Source organism: Peromyscus eremicus, chromosome 5 (genome assembly GCF_949786415.1).
Source record: "Peromyscus eremicus chromosome 5, PerEre_H2_v1, whole genome shotgun sequence".
Classification (NCBI taxonomy): Eukaryota; Metazoa; Chordata; class Mammalia; order Rodentia; family Cricetidae; genus Peromyscus; species Peromyscus eremicus.
This window is the reverse complement of record NC_081420.1, coordinates 42,634,723-42,655,839: the sequence shown is the minus strand read 5'-3', so window position 1 is coordinate 42,655,839 and position 21,117 is coordinate 42,634,723. Positions and strand designations below refer to the sequence as shown.

Sequence of the window (21,117 nt, the reverse complement as noted above, 5' to 3'; positions counted from 1 at the left end):
CTTATGTTTCATGAGAGTGTTTCCAGACTTCACCTGACTTACATCTACCACATAGCAACCATCTCAGTCCTGAGTGGCCAGGAAGAATCACCCACCATTTTGTGGTATCATGAATATTTTATGCCCTAAAGCAATGATCTACTCACACAACAAAAGAAGAGCAGTTTCGCAGTTAATCTTTTATCAACATATGTGCGAAATAAGCATTATCTATAAAGGCTATAGACTCATGTAATAATTACTAAATATATGTTAACTGTGTTTGCATTGTTTCCTTTTTATAATTTTAGTTTTTTGAGTATTTCATGAGCACTATATTTATATCATGTCCATTCCTACCTTTCCTCCCACTAACACCTATAATGTCCCCTCCCATCTCCCTCTCAAGTTTATGGCCTCCTATTCTTTAACTAATACTGTTACACACACACACACACACACACACACACACACACACACACACACACACACACAATGAATTTATAAATAAACATGTTGAGTCCCTTTGGTTTTGCTAGTGTGTGTATATAATTAGGGCTGACTACTTGGAATTGGATAACCTATCAGAGACCCTGATTCTCCCTCGCTCAGTGGCCATTAATCGACTGTAGTTTTTCAAGGAAGAGGGACCTTGAGATTTCTCCCACTGAAATCAGCATGTCAACTGATATTATTCTTTTTCTCAGTTTTTGTTCAAGCAACCATATTCTTGAGACTTCATGAGTGCAGCTTCCCTTTCATATACAGAAGACATTCCCAGCAGATGTCCTGGTCCTCTGGCTCTTACAATCTTTCCACTCCTTCTATGATGTACAGAGTTGTGTATGAATTGGGGCTGGGTACCCACTAGCCAATTGTTCTCCGCATTTTGACCAGTTGTCACTTTCTGTAATGGTTTCCATCTGCTGCAAAGGGAAAATTCCTTACCACACAAAGCTGTGTGCATCAGGAAGGATAGGTATTTGGAATGCAGTTAGAAATTATGCTGCTTTAGGGAAATGGCAGTAGTAGGCTCTCCTCTAGAGTGGACAGCATCACCAGCCAAGAGTAGTGAGCCTGGTTTACAGTATTAGGCCTAAATTCTCTCCATTTGAGAAAGCTTTACATCCAATTAGATGGCTTTTGGTTACCCCTTTCAAGATATACTTGCCACTACTACACCTTTAAAGACATCTTGTCATCTGGTCATTATGGTTCATAGGTCTTTCTTTGATTGCTTTTCTGCCTTGGCAGCTTGCATACCTCCTTCTGGTACTATGAGAGATAATCCTTCAGAAGGAGGCTTCCAGGTCAACTCCACTTTAATTCCTCCAAGTCCTATACCTAAAGTGTGGTTCCTTCAGCAAAAGGGTCTTATTTGCAAATTCTTAGAGGCAACCAAGAGCAATGTCAATAACCTATATTGTTTTGAGGGTCTCTTGGGCTCCTCTGATCAAAACCCAAAATGAAGGTTCCCATGGCTGGCACTAGGGTGGGATGGCCTATGGATGAGGAGAAACCCTGCCACCCTAAGTCAGTCAGTTTCTCTCTCTCTCTCTCTCTCTCTCTCTCTCTCTCTCTCTCTCTCTCTCTCTCTCTCTCTCTCTCTCTGTGTGTGTGTGTGTGTGTGTGTGTGTGCACGTAAATCTTAAGTAAATGTAATTCCCTACGGCTTTTCACACCTCTTTAGTGTTATCTGTTCTTCCCTCTCCCTCTGGCTTGCTCTCTCTTCTCCCTCCCTGCTTAAAGCCCCCTCAGCATCAAGCACTCTTAGTTAGCCCCTGACTGCTTTTTGGGTTATCTACATATTCTGGACATTAATCCTCTGTCAGATGTATAGCTGGCAAAGCTTCTCTCCCACTCTGTGGGTTTCTTCATCTATTAACTGATTATTTCCTTCGCTGTACAGAAGCTTTTTAGTTCTATGAGTTCCTTTTATGAATTTCAACTACGAAGTTAGCATTAACTGAGTCCATATAAATCTGGTACTCTCTAAACTGTCCTGTGGTTCAGAAGGACAGAAGAGCATCTTTTCACATAAAGGTTGCATGAAGCCTACATGCACAGTTACCCCTGTATCATAAGTGACAACTTGGTAAAGAAAGACTCAGTCTACATTCTCTCATCTTAGATCTGCCAACATGCAGCCAGTGGCATCCTAGTCATAAAGCCAGGACAGAGAATCATATCTCCCATTCTCCTCAAACAATCATCCTGCCAGGTAGAAAGAGAAATAGCTATACCACACAAACTGTGGATTGACTGTTTTCAATGCCTTTTTTCCAAAATCTACTTAAGAAAATCTGGAACAATATCCACAAGGAGTCACCCAGCTAAGAAACAACAGAAGATCAAAATGGGGAACAAGCCGGGTGGTGGTGGCGCACACCTTTAATCGCAGCATTCAGGAGGCAGAGGCAGGCGGATCTCTGTGAGTTCGAGGCTGTCCTGGTCTACAAAGCCAGTTCCAGGAAAGGCGCAAAGCTACACAGAGAAACCCTGTCTCGAAAAACCAAAAAAAAAAAAAAAAAAAAAAAAAAAAAAAGGGGGGGGGGGACTAAAAAGGAGAAGCGGTTGTGGTTACCTAGCAAGAGACATTAAAATTTTATGCTCAAAGATAAAAGAATATATAGTGAAACACATACTTTTTATTATTTGATAAAAAAAAAACAAATCATACTTTTGAAATCCACAATAAATTTAAGAAAGGATTTCAGTGCACAAGACCTTCAGAAGGAAAGCAAAGCACAGAGCAGGCACTGTCCTCCATCCACTGAGACACTTGTTAAATGAACCCATGACCCTGCCGCCATGTCAGTGCTGTGAACCATGCAGACTGGGAACCCTCACAAGACAGGCTATGATACTATGGTAGTTAGCACCTAAGGATCTATGTTGGCCGTGCAGCCTGGCTATCTGCTGTGCCTCTAGTCAATCTACATTGAGACTAAGCCAGCAGTTTCAGGCTGCACTTTGGAACTAGTTGGCTGAAATTAGTTTGCAGCTGTTCTTTCTGGGAACAGATTGGATTTGCATGTGCCATGCTGCTGACTTGGAGCAGAATGATTCTTCTGGATGGCAAAAGTGAAGTGTTGCCATGCACTGACACACACTAGGCCGTAGCCAGGCAGGGCTCTCTTGGTTGCTTTAACATGAAGCTAAGACAGATGATGCCACTGAAGCTGGTGTGGGAAAGGCACTTTTCCTGAGATCACAACGTTGGGAGTTCCATCAAAGTCAGAGCAGAGCAGAATGCGAAGAGAAGACAAAGGACTTTGTTTTGCTCAGATTCTGAGATCCCCAATGCATTAATTCCCATGAGCAAGTGCAAGGCTTGGTCCAATGACAGTAACATATCGTGCTGAAGCAATCGTGACAAACCAATTCCTCTAGTGGTGACAATGACGATAATAACAGTGACCTCTCGTGTTTCTGTAGGACTGTCATCAAATTGCTTCTCCGAATACTGTTCTACTTTGGTTTCTATTGCTGGTAGTGAAATTCAACTGGTTCACACTAATACAGTTGTTTAGAGCTGAAGTCTCCAAGGCCATTTGATTTGCACAGAGACAAGTTTTTTATACACATATGTTGTCAACCAAACCTGGAGAATTAGGAACTCTAAAGTTGTTTTTATGTGTTGAGTCACTGTGAAGTTCTTATCAGAAAAATCTTCAGCACAAGAACAACACTTGTTAGGTTGACATCAGTGATAACTATTTCTAGGATTAGAGGAAAGGAAAAAGATGACTATATTGGGAAATAGTAGGAATATTGAGGAGAAATGAACACAATGAAGATTGCTGTAGTCATTTTACAAGAAGTTTTGATACAAATAATTTTATTAAAGGAGAACATGAACATTGAACAAATAACATAATAGGATTTAGCTATATGTACATGTGAACTATAAAGTGCTCATATACAAACTATGTAATACTTATGTAATCAAATGTATGTGACTATTAGTCAAAGCTTATTTGGACAGGATAGCAGAGCATATAGTATTGACAAATTCTAGGAAAAGCATAGAGTTTAAACTTGGATGTCAGGAATGGATCAAGTGTCTCTTAAATCAGATAAATTTATATTAAAACAAGTTTGAGAAACACATTTCTATTTTATCTTAGTAATGCTTCAACTTTAAATGAAACAAAGAATTTAAAGTTTTTCTAAAGCCAAACAAAATGTGTAAGTTTGTAACTTTGTAAGATTAATATAAATACACTAAGTATTGTTAAAAAGAAGTTGTGGATTTGTTCTGCTCCCTAATTCTAGAGACTGTAAATCATTTGGAAGTAAAACTTTAAAAATAGTCTAGTTTCCAAGCTAGAGTGGTTTAGATGTGGAAATGAGATGTTGTGGGATGAACAGTAGGAACTGCAGAATTAATTGGGCAGAAACCCACAGGCCCAGGCAAGGGATCAACTCAATGTGTACTATTGTACTTTGGAGGAAATGGCCACTAAAACAGGTAACTCACCCTATGACATCTCATATGTGAGATAATATAAAGAGGGCACATTTGAGAATCAGCTAAGTAGAGGGTGGGTTATTTGAGTTACAAATGCATGGGAGAGTGACTTAGCCAAACAGTCTAGGAGACAAGGGGTCGGAAGACTAGCCATTAGGGAAGTCTAGAACCTAGTCCTCTAAGACATCACATTCCCAGTACTCCTTCATCCATCTTGAAAATGGATCTAATCTGAGAAAACACAGGAGATGCAGCAAAGAATCCATGGTGGCCTGTGGAACAACTAAAGACAGATTTCAATTAGGCTCCTCCAGTCAACAGCTGACTTCTAGAAGTCATGCAGAAACCTCTATTAATTGCACATATATAAAGTCAGGGCAATAGTAAATATTTGCAACCTGTGGTGGGTGGAAGTCTACAGTGGGCGCTGACTCAGTCATAATTTGTCTTCCCAGCATAGTGCACCAGATTGTGTCAAATTCATGTAACAGTTGAGTCTCCCTAATAACTCTCTTTTTATATTTTATATTTTATGTTTTCCTACAGACAAATACTTTGGTTCAGATGTTTCCCCCAAGCCTACCATTTTTCTTCCTTCTGTTGCTGAAACAAATCTCCATAAGGCTGGGACATACCTTTGTCTCCTTGAGAAATTCTTCCCTGATGTTATAAGGGTGTATTGGAAAGAAAAGGATGGTGATAAGATTCTGAAATCTCAAGAGGGAAATAGCATGAAGACGAATGATACATACATGAAGTTAAGCTGGCTGACTGTGACTGAAGATTCAATGGATAAAGAGCATAAATGTATTGTCAAACATGAAAACAATCGGGGAGGAGTTGATCAAGAGATTCTGTTTCCTCCTATAGATAAAGGTATGTATATGTTATAAAAGGGAATGGTCCTATTGTTATAATGTGTATTGATAAAAAATGAATCTTTCTTAAATCTTACCATATATATTGTAAACACAGAACCATGCTGTTCTCAGAGAAGGTTATAGGGAAAAAAATAGCAAAATATTTGCTTTTAATTTTCTTGGTCTCGGTTATACTATGTAAAATATGAAGATTATATCTTATTTTTTAGAATTGCTGCATGGATTAATTGAATCAACATACCCGAAAGCATCTAGCCATTCAGTGCTTGAAATGCTGAACCCCAGTTCCCACTTTTGCTGGCTGTACTTGATTCAGATACAAGAACAATACACACCTTTCAGAAATGTTCTATAATGTAAAATAAACAAAATTACCTAATTCAATTTCAATGCATTCCATTTTACCTACAGTAAGTTTTTAACTGACAAGATAGTGCTCATATAAAACATTTATATTCAACAAAAAAAAAAAAAGGCAGAACTATTTGGCTACTGAAGATTTATGGCAGCCTTGAGGTTTTCTGATTTTTGTTTTACATATCACTGTTGCATAGCATTCATAATTTAAGTGTGGATGAGATAAGACATGGAACACATTTCTGTTTTCTGTGGTGAGTTGATTTCTTGCCATTTGTAAATGCAGCCTCTTGGGTAGACATTTGCTGTGTCACCTGCATGCCGGATCCGAGTGAAATGTGGATGAATAGTTTAGGATGAGGTAGTGACCCAAAGGCTGCGGTGAAGAGCCTGCATTCTGTTCCTCATCGTTTAGAATCATGCATTATTCAGGAGCCATGTCCAGGACATTCACAGCTGAGCAGAAGGCTGAGTGGGAAAAGACAGGCAGTGGGCCAGCAGCTAGCTTTCCATGCGGGTACAATCTTATCCTGAGTCATGAAAGCATTCCTAAAGACCCAGAGTGACAGAGAAAAAGAGCCTTTGTTTTCCCCATGTGACTGACAAACCCTTTTGATCTAGTAAAGAAATACACAAATGACAAACCATGGGGACACCTTTGTCATTCACCCATCAGATGTCCTCAGCAATTCTTGTCCTCCAGAATACTTTGTTTCAGCAGTGGCCAGTGATGTCTGCAAAGTTGCCTGCCTTTACCTAGGGTTTCCATGGAAAGAAAATGAATTAACAGCAATGAAGGAAGTTACTGTTTGCCACCACGCAGCAAATCATCACAAGAGAGTCCCATATTCGATTTCCATTTTAAAGAGATAGAGGCAAGATAAAAAGGCTAGAAGTTCACATGGCCATTTTGTTAGTTTAATTATGTTACGACTTTTCTAGTGATCAAGGAAAAATAAAGAAGAGTAAAACCATTGGTTATGAGTATATGCAGAGGAGAGATTCCCCTTATTATAACCTACTTACAATAAACTTAGAAAAAGTGTGTGCCATGTGTGTCTCATGGTAGGAAAACAACCAAGGCCTTTCCAGTAACAGAATTCAACAACTTCTAATGTTGCTTCTGGGAAGATGTTTTGTTCTTGTGTAGTTTGTCTTGATAAAAGAACTGGATGGCATGATTATAAAAGGATGGGAAGCTAAGACTGCAATTACCTTTGTCTGGGGGAGTTTAGAAAGATTATATTATTAGGAATTCTATTCTTTTGTACCTCAACCAGTTCATGCTGGGAGTGATTTTTGTTTATCTCTTAGATAATAAAGTCACTGAAAGGACAAAAAAAAATACTTAGAGCCATTAAGGCAGACCTTGAAGACAGAAAGTAAATATGGCTGTATTTATATTTTTATCAGTCACACACTGAAATCCATTTTAGTGCACACAGAACTTATTCTTCAATAAAATTGCATAGTGGAAGGAAATTCATACATTTGAGAACACATTTCACAGAAGAATAAGCTCAAAGAATAGAATAGGTGTTTGCTTCTCCAACATCCTTTAAAATAGTTAAGCATATTATTTTTGCTTTAAAGATCTCATAGGTGTCTCTGTCTTATTTCAAGCTTCACACAGAAAACTAGAAATATAACTTGGGTTATCTATCTATCCCCAGAAATAACTGCACTGGGACCCTCAGATATTATAGTAAGAAGAATTGAGATTTTAGCAGGTTTTTCTTTTTCCTTTTTTTTAAACACAGTATCCTACTCTGTAGCCTTGGCTGGCCTGGAACTCACTGGTCCAGGATTGATTTTTTTTCACAGCGTGACATGTCAAGTCAAGCATATGCAGGCCAATATGTCAAGCAATATTCTATTTATTTTCCATTGAGTATATATTTGCACATTCTCTCTTTTGAAGCAGAAACTTTTCTAGGACCCATGAGCACATAAGAAAAGTGGGTCTGGCAGGGAAATGTTGGGCGTTACATTGAGATTGTGATAATGATGTAATCTTTGGGAACTTCAACATGTTCACATGTAGAAACATCATATAAGAATGTCACCTACAGAGTTACATACAGTGCAACTAATGCTTCTGGGATTGCAAGGCTCATATTTTAATGTCTGTCTTTCCATTAACATTAGATTTACATGCAAACATGAACAAATAGGTCTATAAATACATTCACAAATACACACACACACACACACACACACACACACACACACACGTACTGTAGAGTAATAGTCATAGACAGTTGACTGATGTCTGCTTTCCTTTCCTTTAGTTGCCAACATCATTTCTCCCACAGAAGCTTATTTGAAAACTGAAAATGGTAAGTTTTAGATTATATTTTTCTCCTCCTAATAATCTTAACATTTGAATCCACTTTGCCTTACATATAAAAAACAAAAAAACAAAAAACGAGTGACTGAATTTTGCAGAACAGACTGAGTGACATTTAAAGCAATCAGTCATTTCTTTGGCATCATATTAACATAACAAATTAACAAATGAGAGAGTTCAGTGAGATGCTCTGAATGACTGCAAAGAAGAACCTAATCCATCTGTCCATCCATCCAAACATCCATCCATCTATCCATCCATCCATCCATCACCTACCCAACCACCCACCACTCATCCATCCATCATTTAATGATTGGGAAAAGTATGATACCAAGTTACTCTAGTATTGCTTATAAACATTGATAAATAAAACCCACACCCCAAGTTTGACTTAGAAAACCAGATACTTAAAAAAATTACACAGGTCCTCTTGTCTTTCCCCAAATTGTGGCTACAGTAAAACACATAGAAATATAGAGAAAACAATATATTCTCTACAGAATAAGAGCTTACATACTTCAATTGGGAGGATAATAAATCCAGGCTTGAGGGAAAAAGGTTACTTGCCTAGAAAAGGATGAAGTATCGCATATCAAAAGAAGTTGTAGCTACATAGTCCATGACCTGCATTTGCACACAATTCAGAACCTCCTGGTTTTGGTTAGTGTAAACAAAGTGGGTTTCATGACCCCATTTTCATGCATGTGTACCTTCACATTGTTCCTATTTGCCCCTGGTTACCATCACGAGCCCTTCTTCTCCACACTTCCTCTTTCATATTTATGTGTTATTAACCTCCGAAATTCAGAGAAATAATGCAACATCTATTCTTGTAAGTCTGTTTTATTGTTTTACATAGCTGGGTTATATGGTAGTTTTATATTATTTTATTTTTGAGGAGTCACCACAGTTCCCACCAATAAGTCATAAAAAATTATTTCTCTTATCTTTAGGCAGTGATTATTATTTCCTCACATCCTCTCTAGCAGTAGTCATTTTTTTCTTCCTTCCTTCCTCTTTCCCCTTTTTTTTTTTGTTTTTTTCTTTGTTTTGTTTTTTTTTTGTTTTGTTTTGGTTTGGTTTGGTTTTCGAGACAGGGTTTCTCTGTGTAGCCCTAGCTGTCCTGGAACTCACTCCCTCTGTAGACCAGGCTGGCCTCGAACTCACAGAGATCCACCTGTCTCTGCCTCCCGAGTGCTGGATTAAAGGCGTGCGCCACCACTGCCCAGACTGTCATTTGTTTTCTTAAGACTGTCATTTTGATTAGGGTGAGAAGGAATCTCAATGCAGTTTAATTTGCATTTCCCTGACGACTGAGGATCCTGAACATTTTTTATGTCTATTGGCCACTGGCATTTCATCTTTTGAGAATTGTCTGTTCAATATATTTGCCCATCTGTTGATTAATTGGATTTTTTTTTGGGGGGGGGGCTTAAGTTTTTGAGTATTTTATATAGTCTGGATTTACTCTCCTGTCAGATATATTGTTTAAAATGTTTCTCCCAGGATCTATAGGCTTTCTCTTACTTTTCTGATCATTTTCTTGTACTGGGCTATAGGAGACCAACTAACTATATCTTGAACTATTTTCTCTATGTTCTCCAATAGCAGTTTCAGCATATAAATAATAGAGGAAGAATTCAGGTTGTGCCTATTTGCAGATGATATGATCCTATATTTTAAAGGCCTTAATGATAAATACTTTGAACAAAGTAGCAGGATACAAAAGCAACAAACAAAAGACTTTTCTATATATTGATAATGAACTTCTCGATAAATGAATTAGAAGATAAACTATTCACAATATAGTAAAAAGTAAAATACAAATCCAGAAGTAAACCTAATCAAGAGGGTGAAAAAAAGATCTCTCCAATGAAGACTAAAACAGGAAAGAAATAGCAGTCAGAAGATTGAATGGCCTAATGATCATAGTTAGGTAAAATTGATATTGAGAAAATGAATATATTATCTGAAACAGTCTTACAGGTTCAAAGAGATCACCATCAAATTTTTTTTTTAATTTTTTTTACAAAAGCCCTTTTATAAAGCCATTTTAAAATAAACCAAATCAAAATGTTTACAAAAGAAAAGAAAAAGATACAGAAAATAACTTGCTTTGTATGTCCCCCAAAAGAGAAAAAATAAAGGGGACAATGCCAACATGCTTAACAATAAGGGGTACTTTCCTTTTTTTTTTTTAAACACAAAATACAAGCAAAGGATACACATATTTAAAACAAAGTTCAGAAGAAGACAGCAGTCCTGGAAATCCTCCAATCAGAGCAAAGCAAGAGTTTCTTTTTTATGTAGATACGTACAGACTGGGATATGTAAAAATGAAGTATCACATTAGGCCATCACATGATTCTACCAATTCCTAGTGACATTTGGGCTTTTCTTAGGTTATGCTTCATGAAATTTGTGGGTAGGGTGTCTTTCAATTTTAGTCTCAATTTTTTAAAGTCTCTTTAATATATTAATCTGCACTAACCTCTGATTTTATCTACCTGTAATTGAGAAATAATACTGTCTTGAAGGTTACTTGTGTCTGATTGGGCTTCTTGTTTAGAGGCCCTTTTAAAACTAATTCATTAGCTTGAAAAGTATATTTTTCTAATCACAGGCTGGTTAGATTGATTGGTGTCTCAAGTGAGCACACGGGCTCTGAATGAATGACCTTTGCTTTCACTTCATTGTTTGTAACACTGTCTTCCTTCAAATCATGCAAGCAAATAGGAAGACATTTAATGTGACTCAACTGGAAACAGGTGCTTAGCAGTTAGGTCTAATAACGACAGAAGATAGGTCACAGCTGTAGGCTCGTAATGACTGGCGCTGGGCACCTTACTTACTGTCCACCTTTTTCCCCCCTGTGTGCCTATAGTGAGGTGGTAATGCATTCACTGTCTTGCTTTGCAGTGCTCAGGAAATGGGGTGTTCATTTGAAGGTGTTTCTCTGTTATCTAAAATTCTAATACCATTGCTCACAGAATTATAAAAACCTAGAAATTTATATGGAAGCAGCAAAGATCCCAAATAAGCACAATATCCTTAACAAAGAAAGAAATAGCAAATGCTACAATATCTGCTTTCAAATTATACTATAGTTTCACAGCAACAAAACCAGCATGATTCACAGAACAGCTTAGATACACAAAAGGTACAAGGCCAGGGGGAATAGATAGAGGACCCAGAAATAAAATTTTCTCTTGCCTCATTGTTCAATGCCTTCTCTGCCTCTACTGAGATGGTTATGCAATGCCTGTCCCTGAATCTACTTACATGTTGAACTACAATTACTGCTTTATGTATGGTGAATCATCCCTGCATTCCTGATAGTGTAGCACTTTTAATGTGTTGTAGAATCTGGTTTGCAAGTATTTTGTTGCAAGTTATCGTCTATGCTCATCAGGAAAATTTACTCTATAGATTTCCTCACTTCGTTTTGAATGAGGGTATTATTCGCTTTATAGGAAGAGTTGTGTAATATTCTTTCCCTCTCTGCTTTGTGGAACAGTGTGAGAAGCACAAGTGTTCACTCATGTTTAAATATCTGGAAGAATTCAACACTGATGCCATACAATGCTTTTCTTTGTTGGGAAACAGTTACTTCTTCAATCTCATTCCCTGTTATGGATTTATGTCCTCTTGATTTGATTTAGTAGGTTTTATGCACCTCACACTTTATGTATTTATTCTATAATTTTTATGCTTTTGGGCATACAGGTTTCAAAGCAATCTCCAATGACCCTCTGGACTTTCTTAGTATCTGTTATAAGGTTGGCTTTTACATCTCATTTCATTGATGTGTTCTCTCTCTCTCTCTCTCTCTCTCTCTCTCTCTCTCTCTCTCTCTCTCTCTCTCTCTCTCTCTCTCTCCCTGGCTAGAACGGCCAAGAGTTTGTCAATCTTATTTATCTCTTGAAAGAACCAACTCTATTTCATTTTTTTTTGCTTTGTTCTTTTAGTCTCTATTTAATTCCTTTCCGTCCTGATTTTTTTTATCATTTCTGTCATTCACTGCTTCAAATTTTCACTTGTTTCTGTTTTAAAGATATTAAGGTAAATTCTTGAATTATTTATCTGAGATCTCTGATTTTTTTCTTTCATACAAACAATGGTAGCTATAAACTGTTCTCTCAGTTGTACAGTTGCAACATCCCAAAATTTCTAGTAAGTTTCTCTTTCATTTCACTTAAATCTAAAACTATTTTATATTTCTTTCCTAATTTCTGTAATGACCAACTAATCATTCAAGACCATTCTGCCAAATCTTCATACATTTGCATACTTTTTATAGTTTCTCTTGTTACTTTTACCTAGTTTTGTTCCACTGTGTTTTGATAAGATAAAAGGTATTATTTCTTTTATTATTTGTTAACACTAAGTTTATGGCCTAAAATGTTATCTGAGACAAAGTTCCACGGGCTTCTAATAAGAATGTGTATTCTAAATGAGTTAAATATAAAATTCTCTGCCAGGGGCACCTCAAACAGACCCAGACACAACTGTCTCCTGTATGCAGAGGGTGTAGTCTGATCCCATGCAGGTTCCAGAGCTGTCGGTCTAAAGTTCATGAGTTCCTATGAGATTGGTTCAGTTGTTCTGTAGGTTTCCCCATCATGATCTTGACCTCCCTTGCTCATATAATCCTTCTTCCTTCTCTTCCACTAGACTCCCAGAGTTCAGCCTTGTGCTTGGTTGTGGATCTCTGCATCTGCTTCCATCAGTTACTGGGTGAAGGCTCTATGATAATCTATCCCTGGGGCATGAGCTGGCTTTCTGGATCTATTACCTATGGTCAGACACCTTGCTTACCCTTGAGGCAGGGGGGAGGGGCTTGGTCCTGACTCAACTGAATGTACCAGGCTTTGCTGTCCCCCCATGGGAGAACTTACTCTTTTGGAGGAGGGGATGAGGGGTAGGGGGGTGGTTAACCAGGTGTGGGGGGAGGGGAGGAGGGATGAGAGAGAGATCTGTGGTTAGTATGTAAAATGAATAAAAAATTTAAATTAATAAAAAAGAGAAAGAAAATTCTGAAAACCATGATTAGGAAGCCTGTAAGAAAAGATCCTACATGGATTCAAGTTAAAAAAAAAAACAAATCATGACCATAAGCAACTAGGAGAATAAAGGATTTATTCCACTTTACATTTCACACTCCTTCACAAAGGAAAGTCAGGGCAAGAACTCAAGGCAGAAACCTGGAGGCAAAATCTGAGCAGATAACATGGAGGAATGTTGTTTACCGGCTTGCTCATTCCTTGTTCAGCCAATTTTCTTAAACAGCCCAGGACTACCTGCCCAGAAGTTGGACTACTGCATTAACCATTAATCAGAAAAATGCCCTATAGACTTGCCTATAGGCAATCCTACAGAGACTTTCCTCAGTTGTGGTTCCTTCTTTTCAAATGACTCAATCTTGTATCAAGTTGACAAAAACAAACAAACTAACTAACTAACCAGGACTCATACGATCTCATGTAATCTACTCATTCAATAATGATTAAAGAGAAAATGGCCTGGTAAAAAATAATAAATATAATATTCTCTAGATATCTGTTAAGTCCTTTTGAAGTACACTTAAATTTTGAGGGTTGTTGATTTTGCAGTGTCTGGGTGGTCTATCTATTGTAAGTGACTCACTATTAATGTACTTGGTCTTATCCAGTCTTCATTCCCATTATCATCTGCTTCACTCAACATCCAATGCATACACATTTATAATTATTATAGCACCTTGATGTTCTAACTCTCTTAATCTCTCTCCATGAATTTCGGTGAAGTCTACTTATCAACTGCCATTATGGCTACGTCTACTTGTTTGGGCCTTCTATCTGTCTATCAAATGATTTGCATCCTTTCAGTCTCACTCTGTGCATATCTTTACCAGTTATAGATTTCTTGTAGACAACAATTTTTGATCCTGGTTTTTGTTGTTTAATTCAACCAGCTGGTTGGCATATTTTCATCAGAGACTCAGACCATTTGCATTTCAGATTATTACTAAAAGGGCTTTGCTGATTCCTGTCATTTGTGCTGGTTGTTTTTCTGCTTGAAGTAATTGTTCCTTTTCTTTCTCTTCTGTTTTTATTAGGAACTTCTGTGTTGCTGAGCTGTTTGTATCGGGCTCTCCTTTGTTTATATATTTCCCTCGTGAAATGTCTTCTTCACTGTTCTCTCTAGTTGATATTGTCTTTCTTTGGTGTGTAGGATTTCAAGCTTCTTCTACAATGCTGGCTTGGTGGCCACAAAATGCTTCACTTTGTGTGCTGCTTAAAAGGCCTTTGTTTCTCCATTGATTTTTCAGATATCAGTTCCTTGATACGACTGCATATATCATCAGCAGTTTCTTAAGCTCTGAAATGTATCACTGGGCTGTTTCCTTCCTTTGAGGGTTCCTGCTGAGAGCTCTGAAATCCTGACTTGTGTGCCTCTGTGACTTGCTATTTTCTACAGCCCTTCATGAATTTCTTCTATTGTACTTTTTATATCTTGGGGTTTAATGTGCCAGGCAGAGGTTCTTGTCTTATCGTGTGTTTTTAGGATTCTAAGTACCTCTTGGGCTTGGAAGTCTATATCTTTTCCTGGTTTGGTAATGTTCTGTAATTTCAGTGAGTACATTTTTGAGACCTATAATAACTTTTTCCATTTTAACTTAGATGTTTCTCGTACTCCATGGTTTCTCAGATTTAATCTCTTAATCATTTATCAGAATTCATGAATTTGTGGTCATGCTTATTTTTCTTTATTGATATATAAATGTAATATTTTATCAAACAAGTACTCTATTCTAGATAGTTTTTGTTTTGAAAAATATAAATGTTCTACAAGGTTGATGATATTTACAAAGTATTTTCCACATATCCTATCTATTAAATTCACACTATCCTTTAAATATCGACCCTCTCATTCACTGTTATGAGTTACATAAGCTCTTTAAAATTTATTTTTTAATGTGTAGTTAGGATATCTAGAATTCAGCTCACTTTAGTGTTACAGGAGAATTAAACATGATGATGCTTGGGATGCATTTAGCCAGTTCCTGGTGTAGCAGTGATCACAGGACAGACAGCGGCTCTTATTAATACACATGTCTACAAGCATCTCACCTCCAGCAACCAAGACACAAGTGGGAAATTTGGGGAAATGAGTGATTAAGAAAGCTGCAACTGTTTTCCTCTGCTTAGATAGAAATTGGTCTATGTCAGACTCCCTCAAGGGCATGATTCTGTTGTTGACTCTAAGGTTAGACACATTCACTGTGGGTAGAACACGACATATAGCCTAATGTGCAAAAGTCTGAAAATCAGCTAATTTGGACTTTCGTCTACTGACCGTATCTTTGGTGCAGCTTTGTGGCAAATTTTATGCATGGAGGTATAGATACAGAAGAAAAGCAGGTGATCTGGAATATAGTATTACAGGTAAAAAATAAATAACATATATTTCACAAACTTTGAAATCTTTGTATTCAAAAATATATGACAACTGTTTTCTACAGAATCTCAGAGTAACATCAATTATTCTGGAAATTGCAAGGCTCATATTTTTTAATATGGCTTCTCCAGTCTCTGTGTCAACATTTCAAAAATATTAATTCACACACATACTTTCAAATAATAAGCATGAATAACTAATACTTTAATTTCTTTTAGCTTTCACAACTATTACTATCAATCCCAGAGGTGAAAATGGTAAGTGTTCATTTATATTTGCCTTTGCCTCATGAGAAACTGTTTTTCTCCTATTACCTCATCTTCTAAACATCTTTGGCTTGATGTTAAAAAACAAACAAACGGAAACAATTGCTAATTGTAGCAGATAAGACTGATTGGCATTTTAAATCAATCTTTCCTCCATATCACTACAGATAAAAACAATTTCCATCTCAAACTTTATTCACAAAAATAGTTGTTTTTCCCCCTCCTATCTTTCCACTATTAGAAATAATTGAACTGGAATATTCAGCCCTTGAGTTAAAAACAAAACAAAACAAAACAAAAAGTCATTTGCTAAGAATAAATAAGAATTAAGACACTTAAAGTAAGTGTTGTGTGGCATGCCTGTAACCCTAGCACTTCAGATAGAGGCAGAAGTATCAAAAGTTCAAGACTAGGCTGGGCTAAATGAGTGCGTTTGTTAAAATGTGTTCGTGTGTGTATGTGTGTGTGTGTGTGTGTGTGTGTGTGTGTGAGAGAGAGAGAGAGAGAGAGAGAGAGAGAGAGAGAGAGAGAGAGAGAGAGAGAGAAGGAGGGAGGGAGGGAGGGAGAGGGAGCGAGAGGGAGAGAGAGGATGTGTGCAAGTTCATGTGTGTGTATGCACGTACATGTGAAGGCGAGAGGGAAACCTTGGGGTCATCCTCAGAAATGCTATACATTTTCTTTAGGATTAGTCTTGCATTGGCCTGGAGCTCACCAATTAAGCTAGACTTCCTGGCCTGTTAGCCTAGGGGAGCTCTTCTTTTTCTGCCTATACAGCACAGTGATTACCAGAACGTATCCAAGCCTAGCATTTTCACATGTGTTACGAGGATCAAACTCAGATTCTTACATTTTCAAGACAAGCACTTTTACCAGTGGATTTATTTCCCAAACAAAGGACCTGCCTTAGAGAAATCATGTAAGATTTTTGACTATACCTTTTAAGCCTAATTCTTTTCTCACACATGGAGTCATTCAGAATTTAACTCATTTAGGTCCTACTGTGGAATTAAACACAACGAATGTGAATCATTTAATATATTGCCTGGTATAGCAATCATCAGTCTACAAGTATGAGCTTTCATTATCAATTCTGTCTGATGAGATCTCTCTCTCTCTCTCTCTCTCTCTCTCTCTCTCTCTCTCTCTCTCTCTCTCTCACACACACACACACACACACACACACACACACACACACACACACAGCATGTCAAATAATGACCATGGTAGCTCAATAAAACTTGTTCTCATTTCTTCTAGTTAATAATACTACTGATCTGGAAGCTTGCTTGGAAGGAAGAAGGGGTATGTCTTAGCATATGTTTACCTTTATCTTCTTAGAGAGAACATGATCTCAGTCATCTTAACTTTGAACTTCTCTGATTTAAAGAAAAGCCATAATGACTGGAATTGCAGGATAAACTGAGTGATCACATAATTTGACCCATTACTTCCTAGTCATTTCAACAATTGGTCTTCAGACAGTATGACTTTGATTTGGGTCCACAGAACTTTTTAGTAGTTTTTGTTGTCGTTGTTATTCTAAGGTACTAATCACATTTCCTGGCACCAACAGAGTCCATTTTAGATAAAAGACCTTTGATCTGGATTCTGTGTGTATATCTTTTCAGATGTGGTCAGTGACCTAATATTAAGTCCTCTGTATATGTCACACATCCAGATCTGGGGGTTCCAACTCAGGTCATCAAATGACAATTTGACCATTTACTCGGCTTTGTATTTTCCCTCAAAGTCACAGTGTAAGGAGTTGGCTACAGTGCAATGTCATATGAATTGGGAATAACACAGGCTTCAGGCTGCCACACATCAGTCTAGTGGTCCAGTCATTTTAATGATCAGTGTACACAAATATGCATGAGTGACTTCCACTCTGTAAGCAAAATTTTCTTCACTTGACAATGGAGAATTATTACCCAAATTCAGTTATTGCAATGAGTGTGCCAAATGTCCAACATAGTTATCATATTTAGTAAGCATAGTGAGTACTAGTTTCTGGTCCTTTCTCTCTGCATATGCACCAAAAGGAGACTCATAGATTTGTTCCAGGGCTGACTGTTCTTCCATATCCTCAATGTTATCATCTCTGAATCTGAAGGACCACATGAGGAATGGACCTGAACAAGGACAGAGTTTAACATTTTCATTAAAATCTATTATACAGAAAATACCATGGCCTTGACTCACTAAGTGGTTACTGTGGTTTTCCAATCCCACCGTTGTTTTAATTGGTGACAGCACACATCTCTTATAAAAGTACAAAATATTTTGGTTCCAATTACCCATTGTAATGAGAGACTTGAGAGAGACAAGTAAGAGTCTTGGGCATCTGGATTGACAAGTTCCTTCAGGATTTTCTGAAGTGCGCTCTTCTGAAATCCCCCATGCACCCTGCTGTGTTACCATTAGATTTCCATGGACAGTGCCTCCTGACAGAGCTCCGTAGCCTCCATCTACAATGCCTCAGATGCTCTGCTCTGTGTTTGTCCTTGTATTTTTATGTCTGCAATGATAGTTATACTTGGAGATGTAAAAAGAAAGTAAGTAACAACTCTTTAAAATCACTTCTGTGGACCAAGACTTAGGCTGTGGTCTACTCAGTACATATGAGGCAAACTATCTTTCTGTGCAAATTGAAATGAAAACAATTCCTCCACCAAAATTAATTCTTTATTACAAAAGAACGTTTCATGGGCAAAGATGTCAGAATATTGCTTATAATTTACTTTGTACATGATAGACATTATTCACGATTATTTAGAAACATTGGAAGTGAAGAATCCTAAACTTATGCCCCACTTAACCTTCAAATGGATCCATCTACCCCAAGGGCAACTTCTCTTTTCAGCAGTAGTAAGATTATAAATGAACTTATCAGGGTTGTTATTAATCTGACTTCCATGATGAGTCCTCTTCCTGGTTCCAGTAAGAATGGTAGGTGTTGAGTTGTCACTCAATGGAAAAAAAAATAGCCTATCTGGGCTATTCTGTTCAAAGAGCAGATGAACCTAACTACAGGATTCTCTTAGATGTGCTGCAGATTCAGGTGACGAACACCTCTGCATTCTACACCTACCTCATCCTGTTCTTCAAGAGTGTGGTCCACTTGGCCTTCGTTATATTCTGTGTGTTTAGAAGAGCAGCTGTGTGTTTTGACGGTCAAAGCTCATAATGGATGATGAAACAGGAGGGTCACGTTGTCGTCATCCTGCTCTGCCCCTCAATATCTTCTGAGGGTCTAGCTGGATGTGCTTGCTGCTTGGACCTCCTCAAGGTCACACATGTGGAATTTCGTATCATTACTATACAAATGTTTTCAAAACAGGGAGGGAACTGATCAACTTCACTCTACAACAAATAGTAGCCCATGGAAGCACCCAGCCATCCTCATCCATCCCCTCAGTGCCCCCCCAAAACAGCCCAGAGCATCACAGCCCCAATGTACACAAACTGCAGCTTCTAGTCACCCCACTTCATGCCCTTGAACCAGATAACGCCCTAAAAGCCTCTACTTCACATGCCCCAAAGAATCTTATTTGAACTTAAACTCTGTGCTTTGTTTTGCAAAATACAATAAAAATCAGGTCTACTCTTGATGTGATGTGTGCTTTCATTTGTGGCAGTGATTCAAGGTTCAAGGTGAAAAGCAACATGACAACCAAGCTATGACACGCAGTGCTTGCTGGTAACAAGGTCCAAAACTATATTCTAAGTCTGTCCCTTAGGTGGTGGCTGGGACAATTTTCTGGAGCCAAGTGCAGAAGCCCAATGACTGTTCTCTCAGGGGAAACTAGGCCTGGGTCATTTGGTTTAAGTCATTCCCATGGAAACAGGAAAAGGTCTAGTAGGATGTGAGCTGTGTGATCAACTCTGTGTCTGTTTCACAGTATCATGCTTCCCAGTCCTCACTGTTCCCAGGAGAGCTGCCAAACTCCAGAAGGGAAAGGTGATGGAGGAGATGAACACATGGGCTGTAGACCTCAGGAATGGGATCCAGAATTTAGTATCTGGGTGAGATCAAATACGGAACTCTCCACACCATAGTTTCCTCCTGTAAAAGAAAGTCAGAATGGTGTGTCCCCTGGAGCTGTGCTCATTAGATGGGTTAATAAAGCTGTGTGCTGGCAAGTCCCCAAGAGTCTTGACACATGTTCCTCACTCTACCTTAGAAATACTGGATATCACACCCACACATCACACAAAAACACCAAAAGTGAGGACAGATGAGAGATTTAGCTTCTATTATACACCAGGCAAATTATGATTCTCTAAGAGTACTTTGATCTGAGTACAATTCTAGTCTATAGATTAGAAAATTTGAATTTACTGATTTTCAAGTAACAGTCATAATTTAAAATGAGGTGTCTCTGAATTCAGTGTATGTTTTATAGACACAAATAATTTATCCAATATCGTGTACCTTCCTCGAAGTCACTCTCAACTGAAAAAATAAAGCAAATGACTTTTGATACATGTCTATGTTTTCCTTACATACACACAGCAATGGTGATGCACGCTTGTAATGTCACCCGCGAGGAGGCCGAGACACACATATTCTTGGTGCTCACTGGCTGGTCAGCCTAGCCTACTTGGGGAGTTCCAGGCCACTGAGAGTTCCAGGTTTAATAAACAAGATGGACAGTGCCTGAGAGTCAACACTTGGGGTTGTCTCTACATGGACTTGCACACACCTGCACATATGTGCAATCATAGACTAAGAGTCTTATTCATGTTCTCTGGTGATATTGAAAAGATATGCCCAATCACCCTTCACAGAGAGTCCACTTCTCTCTGCAGTCCAGCTGTATGTGAACACCCTTAAGAGGCCTGTCAGACTTCAGAGCAATGCTAGCCTTCCAAGTATAAAACAAGATCTCACTATGGCATCAATTTATTTTTTCTGAAGATAAACATCTCCTCTGGTTTTGGTCTGCTTATACGTCCTGTTTATAGATCTGTTTACATGTGTCTATTCATATCCCTTCCCCACTTTCTACTGTGAAGTAATACCTGAAAGCATGGCACCTGTTAGCCATGGCTGGCACTTCTGTAAGCAGAGATATTAAACGAAATGTTCTACATGTAGCTGGATGAAAGTTCCGTGTGTGTTCCACACCTTTTCCAATGGGCAAAGTTAGAACTTCTACATTTGAACTCAAATGAGATCTAACTTTAATATTGGAAAGGCTCTTTACAATCAGCCCGGGTCTACAAAGCTGGTTCTGTCGGAAAGCAAACAGAGCTGCACGTTTGGAACAGTACATGAATGAGATTCAGAGATCAGATTTAATTTAGGTTAACTCCTTGACAGTCCTGAGTTGATCAGACCTTTTCAGGCCAAGCTCCTGGCCCTGC

At 38.1% G+C, this 21,117-nt stretch overlaps 1 gene segment (V, D, J or C); it reads left to right on the top strand.

Annotated features, from left to right (window-relative positions):
- LOC131911033 (T-cell receptor gamma chain C region 5/10-13-like) overlaps positions 1-19,341 on the top strand; it is a 38,038-nt gene extending 18,697 nt beyond the window's left edge. Inside the window, 2 exon segments of the C gene segment in view lie at positions 5,000-5,329; positions 18,735-19,341. Coding sequence covers positions 5,000-5,329; positions 18,735-18,934 — 530 coding nt within the window.
- The last annotated feature ends 1,776 nt before the right edge of the window (positions 19,342-21,117 follow it).